Source organism: Eptatretus burgeri, chromosome 5 (assembly GCF_056783735.1).
Source record: "Eptatretus burgeri isolate ZD-2024b chromosome 5, Ebu_testis_v1, whole genome shotgun sequence".
NCBI classification, from domain to species: domain Eukaryota; kingdom Metazoa; phylum Chordata; class Myxini; order Myxiniformes; family Myxinidae; genus Eptatretus; species Eptatretus burgeri.
The window spans coordinates 61620640-61637575 of record NC_140965.1 but is presented as its reverse complement, the minus strand read 5'-3'; the positions used below and the strand labels follow the sequence as shown (position 1 = coordinate 61637575).

General features: G+C 50.3%; 1 protein-coding gene across 1 annotated transcript in view; it reads left to right on the top strand.

Moving 5' to 3' along the window:
• The window catches only part of LOC147026533 (uncharacterized), a 4894-nt gene extending 83 nt beyond the window's left edge, over positions 1–4811 (top strand). The window contains exons 1-2 of the mRNA XM_085882008.1: positions 1–500; positions 542–4811. The exon at positions 1–500 is cut by the window's left edge and continues 83 nt beyond it. Coding sequence (XP_085738134.1) covers positions 1798–3705 — 1908 coding nt within the window. The 5' untranslated portion in view covers positions 1–500; positions 542–1797 and the 3' untranslated portion in view covers positions 3706–4811. The remainder of the gene's footprint in view (positions 501–541) is intronic.
• The last annotated feature ends 12125 nt before the right edge of the window (positions 4812–16936 follow it).

Here is a 16936-nt window from a genome sequence, read left to right as displayed (position 1 = left end):
AATACATGTCATTTATACGTGCTGCGACTCTTCAGGATAGCCGTTTTTCTTTTACTATCTTTATTTTGGATCAATCGCCACCATCACAACCACAACAACAACCACCAACCACAACGCCGCTTCACCACAACCGCCATGACCTTTACCGTCACAACTCGCCACCATCGCATCACCGTCATCTCGCGCCACTCATGGGCACCGATGCTGGACTCGTGTAGGGCGCACGTCGAACAGCGTGTACAAAACCACGGATTTTCTGCTTCAAAAACGGATCGAAAACGACACACGCCCACTTTTTGCCGTCCAATCGGTGAGCGAGGGGCGAATTGGCCCCGCCCCCAGGGCGATCGATATATGCAAATTTGTGGATCAAAAAGCCTTCACGCCCACTTTTTCTCGGGCCAATGGGGAGCGAGGTGAAAGGTCAAAGGGAGGGGGTCAAAGGCGAAGTTACGGGGGGGATAAAAGGACGGTGTTCGTCAGTCAAAGGAGTAGTAAAAGTCGGAACGAAGACGAGGGAACGAGAGAAGGAGTAGTAAAGGTCGGAACGAGGCGAAGGAGTCGGAACAGAGAGTCAAGACTTCGCGGGCGGTGGAGCTGCTCGTCGTGTGCGTTGAAGTCGGAACGGAGGGGACGAGCTGTGGAGAGGCGGCGAGGGCGGACGAGGGGGTGCTCGCGTCGTGCAGGGAGCTGCACCCCTGGGAGGCCGGCAGCGCGACCTGGCCGAGGTGGAGACGCTCGTCGCGCACATAATAAAGATCCTCTATACCCCGAGCATCAGCAACCCCCTCCTGTTTCCCCCCGCGCTGAGATAGTGCGACCAAGGGGGCCCCGTTCCCACCCCCTGCCAGGCACTGTCCACGAGGCCCGCGGGTTGCGGGGCCATCGCCGCTCCGCGTCTCATCACCAGACGGGTAGGCCCGACCAGGTCTCGGCCCCAGGCCTACCTCATTCTTGAGGGTATTTATTTTCCTTGGTTTTGGGTATGTGTTGTCGGCGCCGTCTGTGAAGTAGAATTGTATAAGTGTTGCCGTGTGCTCGGTAGTCGGTATTAGCTCTGCACTGTGTTTTCACTTTTATGTTTGCTTTTTGTGTAAATGGAAGTGTGTTTTCTTTTTTTGTGTGCATTTGGTGGAATTGTATTTGTGTGCTTTCCGTTCGTCGCGAATAAATGTGCTTTATTGTTGAACTGTTCTCCCGCTTCGCTTCGTCTTTTCCTCCATTGAATCCCCATCTTGCTTCACGTAAAGGGTTGGTAGTGGGCTGAATACGCCCGATAATTAATCGAACCGTCGAGGTCGACGATAACACCGCTCGGTTATTCTGATAGTACGGAACGGGTCGCTTAAGTGGCCCGTGTCCGAAGTCGACCTGCGGCGAGGTGCGATCGCCCGGTCTACCCTCCGCGTGGGTACTTAGGTAGTTCGAATTTGGCGAGCAACCCTATCCCACGCGGGGGCTGATTGGCTCGATCGCGGTGAGACCGAAAGGTCCACCCGTGACTGGTTCCCGGCGTTAGTCCGAGAGGGTCACGACTGGATTGTCCGTCCGGTGGGCGACGTGCCGCGATTCGAGTTACGTGGCCGTCGCACGCCGGCGGGCGTGAAGACCGCAACACTGGTGTCAGGAGTGGGATACAAATCCATCGCCCTCCTCGCGGCACTGGTATCGGAGAACAGGAAAACGGGCTCTCCTGTCTCCGGCTAAATTTACGGGAATCGGTCCAGGGGTGAGAGAAGCGACCCCCGATTCCCTCCAAATTACGAGCGAGCAAATTAACCCTTCACGAGAAGCAAGATGGCGTCTCAAGGCGAGCGGGAGCCGGGGGTATTAGAAATGTATATGTGTAATAATGTAGAGTCCATGGTCCAGGATGGAATCCCCGAGCAGGAAATGTTGATTGTGCAGGAACACGGACTCGCCCAACTGAACCCAAGGCCCGAGGTGGGTGCGGCAGCGGCCGCGGTGTATGACACCTCCCCCCCCCCTCTCCACCAAGACCCTTCCCCAACCCTTGCCGAAACGGCTCAGCTGAGTGCATCCAACATGGCCCAGCTATTCACCATGCTGGCGGCAATGAACGAAAAGATGAATGCGAAAATGATCGAAAAAATGGATGCGAATATGAAGAACGAAATGAAAGGCATGAACGAAAAGATGGATACAAATACAAATGAAGTGAAAACGACGATGGATGCGAATACACAACAAATAAACGAAAAGATGGATACAAAAATGAACGGAATGGAAACAAACATGAAAGAAGAAATGAAAGAGCTGCGGGGTGAGACGCAGAACATGGGCCGATGCCTGCAGGCGGGCATGAAGGCCGTGAGCAGGGAACTTAAAATGGCGACTCCACGTGTCGGAACAAACGAGCTGGGTGGGGGTGCAACGGCTGACAGGCCCGCGGTGGAGGCGGGTGAAAAAATAATTCGTGGAACGTGTTGGGCGAGGGTCGTGACGATGACCGAAAGGGAAAAATTAAATGGGGAGACCAAAACGTGTGAGACGAGACACGAGGTGACGACAACGGAAATAATAGTTGAGACAAGGGAGGTAAAGGGTGAAGAGTTGGCAGAGACACGGGAGATGGGAACGATAGAGGGAAGACTACACGATGAAGACGGGGAAAGTGACGCGCACGCACACACGGAGGTAGTGGAGGACAATGGGGGTGAGCTCGCGGAGCGTGTAGGGACCCGGTGCGAGCAGCGGGATGGCCTCCTCCAGGAACGAGGGGAGGGAGTATGCCCCCTTGAGGCGAGTCACGACCAGGTGAGTTCGGTCGTGTTTTGCGAGGTTGAGGGGACGGGTGCTGTGGACGGGTGCATGGAGAGCTTGGGGGGTGTAGAGGCCCCGGAGACCCTTGTGGGGACACAAATCCCCAGTGTGGTTGTCCCTGTGTGTGTGGTGCAAGGTGTGAGTGCGTCCCCGTGTGTGGAAGCGACCCCGTGTGTGAATGGTGAGGTGGCGATTGTGCCAGGGTGCGTGCTTCCCAAAACGGCCAGTGTGAGTGAGGCACCGCGGGTTAGTGCCCCCGCGTGTGTGGATGAAACGGCCAGTGTGGATGAGGCACGGAGTATGAGTGAGGTCCCGCGGGTGAGTGCCCCCGCGTGTATGGATGAGGCACCGCGGTTGAGTGCCCCCGCGTGTATGAGTGAGGGACGTGGTGTGGAAGAGACCGCGTGTGTGAGTGTCGCCGTGTGTATGAGTGAGGTACCGCGGGTGAGTGCCCCCGCGTGTATGAGTGAGGCACGGTGTGTGGATGAGGCACAGCGGTTGAGTGCCCTCGCGTGCGTGGGTGAGGCACCGCGGGTGAGTGCCCCCGCGCGAGTGAATGGAGCACCATGTGTGAGTAGTATGGTTTGTGTGAGTAGTGAGGCACGCGTGAGTGAACGGCCGTGTGCAAGGTCGCTGGGTGCCAGGGAGACCGTGTGTGTGAGAGAGCGGTATGAGAGGGAGATGTCGGTTGGCATGCGGGAGCACGCAGCCGCGTCTCCCGGTGTGAATTTAATGGTGTGGACTGTGTGCGTCGTGACACGCAGGTATGCGTGTGTGGAATGGAGACGGCGACATGGGAGAAACGAAAGCCGAGTAGCGGCTGTAGTTGTTTCGAGGACCGTGCCGGGTTCACCCAGCAGTGAGCACGCGGTTCGTGCTGTGCAACGCACGAGACCGCCACGTGCTCGCTTGCGAGAGTGAAGTCCCGGTCCGGAAACGCACGCGGTGGATTTGCCGATCCCGCGGACGGACAAAGTTTAGGCAGGTAAATGGATTTGGACCGGACGGGTTCTCCACGCGATCGTGCGTGTTAAGCTCCAACGGGCAAAGCACATGTGTTCGCGTGGGGAACCCCTCGAGACGTGTGGCTTGTTTTTTTTTTTTATGCGCACGGTGACGTCATGGCTGCACGTGGGGTTGGAATCCGGCAGGAGGGGTATCTCTGCCGGATGGTCCCGTCCAAGGAGGGACGAGGAACACGTGCAGCTGCATGACGTCACGGGCAGGTGCAAAGTGCGCGAGCTCTGAGTTGCCGCGCAGGTGCTGCGCATGTAAAGAGAAAAAAAAAAGAAGCAAGCCTCACTTTCGGGTGTACAGGATTTCTGGGCAAGGGGTGAAAGACCCCCTTAACCCTGGGCACAGGATGGAAACTAGTTAGGGGGAAGGGTTAGCTTAGTTAGACCGACTTCATGGGGCAGGGGTAAGTCCTCATGGAGTCCGTGGAATGGATTAGTTAGAGGGATTGTAGCCAGATTTAGGTTGGGAAATAAAATAAAATGATTTATTTGAGGACATGGACAGACTTTGAGTGTGTAGAGTTGACGTAGTTTAGCTACGTAGTGTTAAAAGGAACGTGCTACTACTTTAAGGGACGACGTGGGAGCACGAGCTAGTTAGGGGGTGCAGTTAGAAGGATGGCAGAGTTCAGCGGTGTGTGTGTGTTGAAGAGTTGTGGGTTGTGAGGTGAGTACGTGTACATGTTGAGTGAGTGAGGCCAGCGAGTCTGTGTGTATGGAGTGAATGGGGAATGCATGGTGCGATGAGTGATTGGGGGGAGGAGTGACTCCCGCCCAAGGGACCCCGGGGTCGGTATAAAGTGAGTTAGGGGGTTAGTCAAATTGAAAAATGGAGGTTGTTTTGTTGTTGGTGGGAAAGTAGGCTCGAGACCCATTTGGAGGGGTGCAGGAGCCCTGTTGACGGGCTTGGGAGCGTGGCTGCGAAAGGTGAGTATCGCTGAGTGGGTACCCCGGGCACCAGGCTAGTCGGCCGCGGTAGGCCAAGGGCCCATGGGGGGCCGGGATAGAGTAGTGGGCACGGGTGCGCCTGCTTGGTGCTGGGCCCGGGCGCCATTAGCCGCGTGGGCAGTGTTGTGGGCACGGGTGACCCTCGGAAAGGGGCCCGGGAGGCCGGCCTGCCACGTGTGCGTTTCAGGGGAGGTGCCATGGGGGGGCACTCCCGGTGTTAGGGAGCTGGTAGGCTCGGAGGCAGTGTAGTGCCCGGGGGTGCCATAGCGGGAGATTCGGCAGAGGGTCGTGCCTGCCAAAGGGAGCCACGTGTCCCAGCCAGGAGACCGTGTGAGGGCACGGAGAGAAAATTGGGGGGCGAGGCCCGAAATTGTGAGGACACCAACACAGGCGACGGGAATCTGGGTCGTTAGAACCAATAGTTTAAGCGAGAGCTGCTTGTTGAACGCCCCGGGTAGTTTAACAGTTAAATGGTTAGGGTAGATTAGGAGATGTGCCCCTCCGCACCATCCATCCCCTCGCTGTCGTTGTGGGCCGCTGGACCCACTTGGTGTTAAGATCGCCGAACTCTGGGGAGGCCATTCTGAGGCTTCGTTGGGCCTCGACACAGGACGTTAGCTCTCCCTTATTCCCTCGGGAAGGGGAACGTAGGGGTTGGGAGTAGGCTAGGTGACAGGATAGGGTAGCCGAACAAGGACGATAAAGGGGGTTAGGGGACGATTTATAGTGGGGGAGTAAGAATAAAAACAACAAAAAAAAATAAGTTGGGGCTAAATTGGTTTTTCACAAATTAAGGGAGTGGGTATGTACAGTGACAGGCAAAGGCGATAGTTGGGAGGGAGACAGGTAGGTAGGTCCGAGCCCGCCTTCCGAGTGGCCAGCACCACCGCACTCCCTCCACCAACCTCCACTGAACGGCAAAGGCTGGCCACTTCATCGGCTGGCCGTGTTTTACTTCAAGGCGGAGGCCGGCCAACCTCATCGGCAGCTGTGTGCTGCAAGGCCTGTGCCGGCCAGTTCATCTGCTAGCTGTTTTTTCTTCGAGGCCTGTGCCGGCCAGTTCGTCTGCGGGCTGAGTTTGCCTGCAGCGGCCTTCTTCTGCGGGCTGTGTTTGCCTGCTTGCCTTTGCCATGCCATGCCCACTGCCCACGTTCACCAGCCCCGTTCAATTTTTGCTTTGCCCCCCCCTGTTCATTTCCATGTGCGCCAGGATCGTAAAAGCAACAGTTTGCAAGCTGCAAGAACTGCCCTGTTGGCAGCTACAACACGGGCCTGCAGTGGCGGCCCGTGCACCGTGTTTGTGTCCATGCATCCATTCGTTGTGCTCATTGCGTGTGCCACTTGAGCTGGCACGGAGACTGCGTTTGTGCAGCCCATGCACCGTTGTGGTTCACTGCATTCAGTTCAAACCGTTCATGCATCCATTCGTTGTGCTCATGGCGTGTGCCACTTGAGCTGGCACGGAGACTGCGTTTGTGCAGCCCAAGCACCGTTGTGGTTCACTGAGTTCAGTTCAAAAGGGAAGGCCTTGGACTGCGTGTGAGCAGCCAGCCACGTTCCCTGTCACCTGCATTGTTTGAGCCAGAGACTGCATGCGGGCAGCCTGGCTCCCTGCTAACTGCTTTCTTTTGCAGAGTTCAATGATCCTGGGCCATGGTTTAGTGTAAAATTTGTAAGTTAAGGTTAAGATGTACTGTAAATATGAGTGCGCCCCCGGCATGTATGTCTTAGCGCCGGCAATTTTATTTAAGTCGTCCGTGTGAGTGAGTTTGTTTAGGTAGTTACGCAGCCCTCAGGTTATTTATTTTGGGGACACGAATACCATGAATGTCGCACTCAGGGATCCGTAGGTAAAGTGTACTAGGGGAAAACTACACATGATGGCACACGAAAATTTGACGACTCGGGACGAGTCTGTAAAAAGGGAAGGGGATAGTGTTGTGGTTACCAGATTCGCAAACCACCATTCAGGTCCCTGAGGTGAGGTATCTCGGTAAGTGCATGTGTAGTTAGGCCCAAACCCGTTGTCTAGTGGGAATACATGTCATTTATACGTGCTGCGACTCTTCAGGATAGCCGTTTTTCTTTTACTATCTTTATTTTGGATCAATCGCCACCATCACAACCACAACAACAACCACCAACCACAACGCCGCTTCACCACAACCGCCATGACCTTTACCGTCACAACTCGCCACCATCGCATCGCATCACCGTCATCTCGCGCCACTCATGGGCACCGATGCTGGACTCGTGTAGGGCGCACGTCGAACAGCGTGTACAAAACCACGGATTTTCTGCTTCAAAAACGGATCGAAAACGACACACGCCCACTTTTTGCCGTCCAATCGGGGTGAGCGAGGGGCAGGTGGCCCCGCCCCCAGGGCGATCGATATATGCAAATTTGTGGATCAAAAGCCTTCACGCCCACTTTTCTCGGGCCAATGGGAGCGAGGTGAAAGGTCAAAGGGAGGGGGTCAAAGGCGAAGTTACGGGGGGGATAAAAGGACGGTGTTCGTCAGTCAAAGGAGTAGTAAAAGTCGGAACGAAGACGAGGGAACGAGAGAAGGAGTAGTAAAGGTCGGAACGAGGCGAAGGAGTCGGAACAGAGAGTCAAGACTTCGCGGGCGGTGGAGCTGCTCGTCGTGTGCGTTGAAGTCGGAACGGAGGGGACGAGCTGTGGAGAGGCGGCGAGGGCGGACGAGGGGGTGCTCGCGTCGTGCAGGGAGCTGCACCCCTGGGAGGCCGGCAGCGCGACCTGGCCGAGGTGGAGACGCTCGTCGCGCACATAATAAAGATCCTCTATACCCCGAGCATCAGCAACCCCCTCCTGTTTCCCCCCGCGCTGAGATAGTGCGACCAAGGGGGCCCCGTTCCCACCCCTGCCAGGCACTGTCCACGAGGCCCGCGGGTTGCGGGGCCATCGCCGCTCCGCGTCTCATCACCAGACGGGTAGGCCCGACCAGGTCTCGGCCCCAGGCCTACCTCATTCTTGAGGGTATTTATTTTCCTTGGTTTTGGGTATGTGTTGTCGGCGCCGTCTGTGAAGTAGAATTGTATAAGTGTTGCCGTGTGCTCGGTAGTCGGTATTAGCTCTGCACTGTGTTTTCACTTTTATGTTTGCTTTTTGTGTAAATGGAAGTGTGTTTTCTTTTTTTGTGTGCATTTGGTGGAATTGTATTTGTGTGCTTTCCGTTCGTCGCGAATAAATGTGCTTTATTGTTGAACTGTTCTCCCGCTTCGCTTCGTCTTTTCCTCCATTGAATCCCCATCTTGCTTCACGTAAAGGGTTGGTAGTGGGCTGAATACGCCCGATAATTAATCGAACCGTCGAGGTCGACGATAACACCGCTCGGTTATTCTGATAGTACGGAACGGGTCGCTTAAGTGGCCCGTGTCCGAAGTCGACCTGCGGCGAGGTGCGATCGCCCGGTCTACCCTCCGCGTGGGTACTTAGGTAGTTCGAATTTGGCGAGCAACCCTATCCCACGCGGGGGCTGATTGGCTCGATCGCGGTGAGACCGAAAGGTCCACCCGTGACTGGTTCCCGGCGTTAGTCCGAGAGGGTCACGACTGGATTGTCCGTCCGGTGGGCGACGTGCCGCGATTCGAGTTACGTGGCCGTCGCACGCCGGCGGGCGTGAAGACCGCAACAATATATATATATAGCCTGGTGTTGGCGCAGTGGTTAGGGCAGCGGCTTGGGATCCAAAAGGTCCCGAGTTCAAGCCCCGTTGAGCCACTGAATTAATACACCAGGGGGTTGACTCAGCCTGTCATCCTTCCGAGTTCGGCGAAATGAGTACCAGTATACTGGGCCGGTGTATACCCCGGTTAAAATAGGTGTACCATATCCCTGTGTCGTAAGAGGCGACCAGGGTTGCGTCAGGAAGGGCATCCGGCGTAAAACATGTGCCAAATCACTATGCGAATCATACGGATGATCCGCTGTGGCGACCCCGAACGGGAGCAGCCGAAAGAAGAAGAAGAAGATATATATATATTTAAATCTTCAAAAATCTTCTTCGAAACAGCTGAACAGATCGAGGATAAACTTCACAGGTATGACCACCTATCCACGAAGAACAAAAAGTTCCCCATCTGTGATGTGATAGGTCACATGGTTTGGCAGCCATATTAGATTTGCCCTAAAACTTTAAAAAAAATTCTCCAGAATGGCTGGACAGATTGAAGCGAACCCACACACATGTTCCCCAAGCCTTGGGGATACTGTTACAAATCTCGCAGCCATGTGCACACAACAGCCAGGTCCTATAGATCAGTTATATCGGTAAGTACGTGTTTCGAGTTATGGTCCCGTCCCTAGTCTCATGGGAATTAAATGTTCGTGCGCTGCAGAGTTATTTTGATAGTCAGGGTTTTCTTTTCCATTTTTACATCACATAACAACAACAACAATGCCCATCTTCACTTTCACAACAATAACACTGCTCATAGCATTCTTCGCTGGTGAGTGCGTGCGTGGGTGGAGTTCGACATGAGCATGGCGTCCCTCTTTGGCCAATCGGCAAGGAGCGGGCGTCTCACCCACCCCGTTTCCGACTCAACACCATCGCCATTACACACGTGGCCAGAGGTGAGGAGGTGGGCGGAGCTACAAACGCCTCTGATCAGGACTCTTCCCAGAAGGGTGGGAGTTTCCCCGCCTACCGTGGGCCTGTCCAATGAGGGATGGCCAGTGAATCGCGCGATTCAACCAACCAATCAGGAGGCGAGTGGCCAGGAGAAGAGTCCCCTCCCTCCAAGAGAGAAAGTGTGGTTGCCTGGACCAGTGTTCAGCAGAGGACGGCAGTTCGAGAGATCGTGGAATTTTGCCAAGCAGCGAGGATCGTGTGCGAGACATTTCTGGTGGGAGAGGACATTTTCAGTTCAGGCATTTCCAACCTGGCATCCAAAGCCAGTGAGTGGTTGTCAACGAGGGCTCTGCAGACGGTCGTGGTCGTGGACTTTGGATTGTGGGTTCGAATCCCACTGTGGTGGTTTGAGTCGGTGTGACCGCACGAGGCGGGACAGGTACCCCGGGCCGGCTCTACCGAATGAAGACCCATTGAGGTCCATTTCTGTGGGTGTGTGTCTTTGTGTGGGCCCGTCTTCAAGTAGAATTGTTTTAGTGCCTTGTACATACCTGCATTGCTCTTATAGTCGTGATAACTCTGCTCTTCTGTGTTCCCCTCCCAGATTATTGTAAATAAATACCCCTATTGTTGAATGCATCAGCTCGTTTCTGTGTTTCTATCATTGGCTTATAGTGGGGAAACTTAGCATAACAATTGTGCATTTTGTGAGGAAAGCACCAAATTTGGCACACTAGTAGCCTAACATATTATGAACAGATTTGGATATTGGGCCATTTCAAATTCAGCTGCTGATGGCTGTGGCAGCCATTTTCCACTGCCATGAAAAATTTTGAGATGGCCCAATATCCAAATCTGTTCATAATATGAAAGGCTACGAGTGTGCCAAATTTGGTGCTTTCCTCACAAAATGCACAATTGTTATGCTATATTTAGCTAAGTTACCCCACTATTAGCACGGTGCGTGTTGGGAAATTGGGAAGCGGCAAATTGTGCATTTCGACCAACGGATCTTGGTAACCATCCGCTCGGGTTACGCATGGTTCGAGCACGATAACGGCTCGTTCCGCTCGAGGCCTGCTGAGGGTGTGAATTCCCCGGTAGCTTTGCCGCGTAGATACTTAGGTAAATTGAAGTTTGCAATTAACCCGATTCCACACGGCCAGATTATTGGCGATTCACGGTCCTGTAAGAGTGTAAGGGACCCGTGCCTTTCGGAGTTCTCCGAGAAGCACGATCTAGATTCCGGGTGTTCGGTGGAGTCGACTCTCCTGCTCCACCTAGCGGTTGTGCTCACCGCCGACACCCGGCCCCACAACAATACCAGGGTGTTCATGCATAATTAAAAGGTCACATGGCTTGGCAGCCATATTGGGTTGTAGGAAAATATTTTAAAATTCTCTCTTGAACTGCTCCATCATTCGACGTGAAACGATAAAATTATGATCTTGCAGTGATGGGGAAGAAATGTCTTAAATTTCAAACTGATCAACACATGGTTTGGCAGGCAGAATTATTAAATTTTTTGAATATGCGTTCTTTTTTTTTCTTTCTTTTTTTTCGGATAAGGCTCACTTGGCTGCGCCTGAATGGGTTTGAGAATAGAGACGTAGCAGCTGAAACCCAAATTCTATCCAAGTTGCTTCTGATGACTTAATCTCTGCCTTTTGCTTGCACAGGTTCCTTCTCATGACTCCAATGCAGTACCTATTATATTTGGTCTTCCATTTGATTTGAATTTCATTTTTAGATCCTCGTGGAGGATCTCTAAGTCTAACTCATGTTGTTGTTCTTCATCTTCTTCTTGTGGACTTTTTTGTTTCACAGCCTACAGTTTTCATCAAAAACTTCCTGAAACTTGGTATCTATATGTAAAAATACCCTGCGCAGAGTAACCATCTCCAATTTTGAAAATTCCACCTAGAAAAAAGTTATGATGTCAAAATAATCATCATAATGATGTCATCATCAAATGATGTCATAATGTCATCATCAAAATATGATGCTAATGGAATCACCTAAAAATTATCTCCAAAACTAGGCAATACAAGCTTTTTGAATTCTGTTTGCGGGAATCGAACAGGGCATTAGCAGAGATGAATATGATACATCACTATCACGTCATATCAATTTTTATGACGCCATTCCTATTTTTTGACATTTTTTGTTTCACAACCCAGAGTTTTCATCGGATCTTCGTGAAACTTGCCATGTATATGCAGAAAGCCCACGCGCAGGCAGTAACCATCTCTGATTTTGGAAATTCTTCCTAGAAAAAAAGTTAACGTCATAATATCGCCGCTAATGGAAATCGCCAAGATACCATTACCTCTGAAACTAGGCAAGCTGTTTGAATTTTGTTTGCGGGAATCAAGCCGGGCATTAGCACAGATAATTTATCGCAAACCTGATACATCACAATGACGTCAAATTCGTTTTTATGACATCATTAAGAGTACGAGGATCTTAGCTCATTTGAGCATTTTTTTTTACATTTTTTTAGCCCGTCTTTCAGGAATTGCTTGACTCGGCCTGCTGTTCCTGATGTTCGACTGAAGGTGATTTGGGCAGGAATTAGTCGTTTGCTGAGGGTTCGAGTGAGAACTACCCAACTTTTCACAAAAGACACCTTGTAATTTTTAATGTTCACAAACTACCTTATCGAACGATGACAACCTTCTCACACCCCTTACTGCTGCTGTCCATACTACGAACACCATGTTTGAGATGACAACCTATTCTTGTACCCTGAATCATCAAATCCTCCAGCATGTCACCTTCCTTTCGTGAATTATCTTGATTTACTCCAGCTTAAAAAAAAATCCTTTGTCAAATCATATTTTTCAGCAAATTTAATAACTAATGATGTTACCATATTCCTTAACATGGAGCAAATTTTGTCAAACGTTTAAATCTTTATCATGAGGGCATTCTGTCATTGGGCCGTAAACGCGCTCCGCCAGACTCTATGTTCACCATATGAGGAATAAATATCCCCCTCCAAAAAAAAAGAATTCCACCGACCATCACTGAATCAAACGATGTTTACCCAGTGGGCAGTGGGGTATCGTTTTGCATCATTCACCATACATTATGATAGTACATTTACCCGAATGCACCTCCTCGTATTGTTTCGCACGGCTGGTTGCGAAAGCATCGAGTGGTTGAACTAACAAGGTTCTTTGGTGCAGGAGGAAGCCACTCGGCCTATCATGCATGCGCTAAATCAACACCAGGAACCATCAGTCATCCATCCACACGCAAACTACCTACAAGTCCTGGCATTATCCCTGTATCCCTTTATCTCCAATGCTTCTTGGTACCTATCTGATGCCAATTTAAATCTGTCTTACCCCCTCGACTGCCACTACCTTTCGAAGGAGACCAACTCTATTCATTAACTACTCACTGACTGAAAGACCCCTGATTTATTACAGTCCTAAAGTAACTCTCATGTTCTTTACTCTCAGGCTATGGCCCCTGGTCATACCACTGTCTATTCCTTTGAAAAACTAGTTACTTATCTTGTCTGTAACCGTTAATTTTCTTAAACATCTCTATCATATACCCTCATTACCGCCTCCTTTTCAATGTATACAGTCACGTCTCTTTCAGCCACTCCTCACAGCTTCGTCTAGCTAGGCTCAGAATCAATCTAGTAGCCCTACGCTGAACCCTCGCCATGGCAGCTATGTCTTTCCTTCCTCAGAATGGAATCACTTTGTTCCTTTTGAAGTTTCAATCGAGGGTCCCACTTGTTGATTGTGGAACTGGTGTACCGCCGAATATTCTGAAGGAGCCTGCAGTTGAAAGCATTTTCATGAAATGTAAGCTTCATCAAAATCCTTGACACTCAAAGCAAAGCCAAATAACTCTTTCATTGTGCTGTTAAAGCATTTCACGCGGCTAAGGGAAAAATTCTAAACACTTCCCGAGAAGAGACGCTCCAACTTTCCGTTTCTGTTGGAGAGGAGGTGAGACAAAATCTTATTTGTGTTTTGTCGACCAGCAAAAGAAGCAGGAATTTTCACACATCTTGCTGAGCTTTGATCACCACTTGCTTGTTGATACCTCGATTTACAAACTGCTCTCGATGCAGTTGTGATGTCTGTCATGTAACTTTGTGGAGTAAGCAAAGAAGTCCTGAAAAATCGCCCAAATTAAGGAAATGCCTTTTCCTAATTGCAAGCAAAGTAAGATTTGTACTCTGCTTGGTCATTTTTCTTTTGTGGCAGGTTTTTCCCTGCACTTTTTCAAAGGAAAGGTATGCCCTGATCATACAGCCTCCTTTTCACCATCAGTAGATCATCTCAGGAGTCGTGCACAAACTACGTGACTTTTTGGCAGTTGTTTGACACCCTCCCTCCCACCTGCGATGCTCGGTGATGCTTTGCTTGACCGGCACCCTAAAAATACATGACTGTGAATGGAGTAATGTGGAAAATTTTAATCGGCTTCCATTCTGCAAATATTTTTTTTTATTATTTTTTACAATCGGTGGCGTCCGACAGCTCGGCCAATGAGATGATGTTGCCCTTCAGCTTTCTTCAAATTTTACGAAGTTATAGTTGAACTTTCTACTCTCTCCATTTGGGAAATGCTGTCTCATAGCTTCAAATTAATGGTTGAAAACAGCACCTCTGCCATTTTGGATGAAATCAACCGAAAGCAAGGTTGTTCGAAATGATGATGTCTTGTCGTGGTGAAGGAAAGTCCAAGTCGGCTGTGCCCATGAAGATGAAGATGGTGTTACTTGTCTGTGCTTCTGACACCCTTGACCCTCTCTGTGACACTCCAGGAAATATCCCCTCCCCACAAAGCATCACATATTTTGTGTACAGCACCTTAAATGTCACCATTTCATGTACACTTGTTTTCTACAACCTCTTTTCCAAGCCAGAACTCTCCGAAGCAATATGTCATTCAGACACATTGTATGCTCATCGGTGCATTCTCCATGACTTGATTGATCAAGCTCAATGATGATACTCATTTATAGAAAAAAAAAGTTTTTCTTCTGAATACAGTACACTAAGAATAGGAGTCTGTAACCATTCTTTTGCCTGGTGTTGGCTTAATGGTTAGGGTGGTGGGCTTGGAATCTGAGCATCCTGAGTTCAAATCCCACTCGCTGTTAAATTAATACGAGGTGAGGTGGGGTTAATTCGACCTGTCATCCTTCCGAGGTCGGCAAAAGGAGTGCCAGCATGCTGGTAAACTCTGTTGGAGTGGTGACCCGTCCAGGATTGTGTCCAACAGCCAAGGAGACTGCTTAAGCAGCACCAACGCTCTGCACCGAGTCTGGTCCCAATGGATGGATGGATGGGTTGACTCTGCCTGTCATCCTTCCAAGTTCGGCAAAATGAGTGCCAGCATGTTGGTATCCTGTGTCGGAATGGCGACCCATCCAAGATTGTGCCAAATAGCCAACGAGACTGCTTAAGCAGCACCAATGCTCTGCACAGAGTCTGGTCCCATTGGATGAATGGAACCATTCCTGACCTTGTGGAACGTCAGCCCAGGCTCTCGTTTTTCCCCCAATTCGCTTTTAAATTTGTTTTCTTTGCAACCGCTTGACACAAAATTTTCAACAAAGCAGTACCTACTCAGGAGAATTTTGTAACAAAGTTGCATGATGATTTCTTTTTTTGTATAGAGTCAAGGCTCCTGGAAGATTGAGAACACAAAACGGATGAGGACACAATGTCATCAAAGAAAGAGCAGGAGAAGGAGGAAATGCGAACAGTAGGGCGGAGGGAGAAAATAGACAGAGACGGACTAACAAGGGATGCAGGTAATGGTGAAGGATAGGGGAGAATGCAAGGGGTGGACATGATGGATATTGGGAGGGATAGCGGTGGTTTACTGGGTGTACAATAAATCATTATTTTGGATGGGGGATGATTTGAGATTATGGTGAACAGTTGGCTTGAATATCTGAAGGGAAGAAAATTGAAGAGTGTGGAAGTTGGTTTCACAGGTGAGAAAAACGAGGAACAAATGAGGAGGTGAACAGTGGTTCTGGATTTAGGCAGTTTCACTTGGAGCAGTTTGCTGGTGGACCGTGTGCATCCTGCAAATACTTAGAAAGGGAGTGGGGGAGGGGTGATGAGGCAAGGAGAGGGCAGAGGATACAAGATCACAAATGAGGTGGAAGAAGACAGATGGACCACTGACCTTTTGGCGATGGCGAAGTGATAGGCCCATAGATTCGGCTTCATCACGAGAGATTCCAATGATTTTGAAAGCCTTTGTTTCTACGGCGTCAAGCTGAGCAAGGTGTAAAGCAAGGGGAGCCAGCCCAGAGGGGAGAACAGTTCTCCATCAAGCTGCCGATGAAAAGGTTGTGGGTGGATAGGAGCTCATTTGTGCCAAGGAAGGACTTTGCATGACAGAGGATGCCGAGTCAGCATCTGGCTTTGAAGGCCAATGTTGAAATGTGGCTTGTCCAGAAGAGATCATGGCTGAGAGCGAGACCCAAGAGTTTGCGAGAAGGAACCTCTTTGAGGTTGTTGTGAAAGTAGATGCGAGGGTTTGTGGGACGATCCTTTTGGGGAGAGAATGGGTGTGTGGGATTTCTCAGGATTGAAAGACATTTTACAAGTGTTTGACCAGTTTGTGATTTTGTCAAGTTCTGAAGAGAGGGAAGAAGCTGCTGCCTGTCTGTCAGAAGGAGAAGGAATGTCACGGCAGAGAGTAGAGTCATCAGCATAGAGATAAAGAGGATTTTCCAGAGGGTCAGTGAGATCATTGATGAAGATTAGCAACATGATGGGGCTAGAACACTGCCTGAGGGTCCTCCAGCCTTGACAAAGAGAGGGAAGATGAAAGGGTTCCGTTGAGAGCCACACGTTGGCTATGAGAGTGGAGAAAGTCAGCAATCCAAGAGTGGAGTTGGCCTTGGATTCCATCGGTAGGCAGTTTGGAGAACAACGCGGGATGCCAGACTGTATCGAAAGCTCGAGATATGACCAGAAGGACGTTGGATGAAAAATGTCCAGAGAGACGGTTGGATGGAAAATGTGGCCGGCGTTCCAAAAAGTATGTTTTGTGTCGGCATGGGTCGCAAGGTGTTTCACATATCACGAATAAACGGCCTCAACCAACCTCGCTTCGCTCAGCCTTGGCCAAATCATTGAGGATCAGGGAAGAGCAACACATTTGTAGGAAGAACATTCCACACTGACTATGGGGCAAGGAGAAAAGTGGATACATGTCAACCATATGATCAGAATTTGTGATGAGAGATAAAATTTTCAGATGTGTGGTGGGTTGTGTTTATTTAATAAGAATACAAAAAAAAAAATGATGGGTGGCAAAGGAAAAGGGTATGATGTCAGTAGGCTGTGATGTGTGATGTCACCTTGATTTGACAGTGAGCGACCAGCTCGATTTGGTGGTGGCCTGCCACCTTCATTTAATGGTGAGCTGCAACCTTGATTTGTCGCTAGGCTGCCATCTTGATTTCGCAATGGGCTGCCACCTTGAAGCACTAAATGCAGGTGGGGAGCGGATAGCCACGGATGCTGATTAAACAAGAAATGCTGTTTCTGTCGTGTTTGTGGTGTGCTCTGAACATTTGAAGAGGATCAC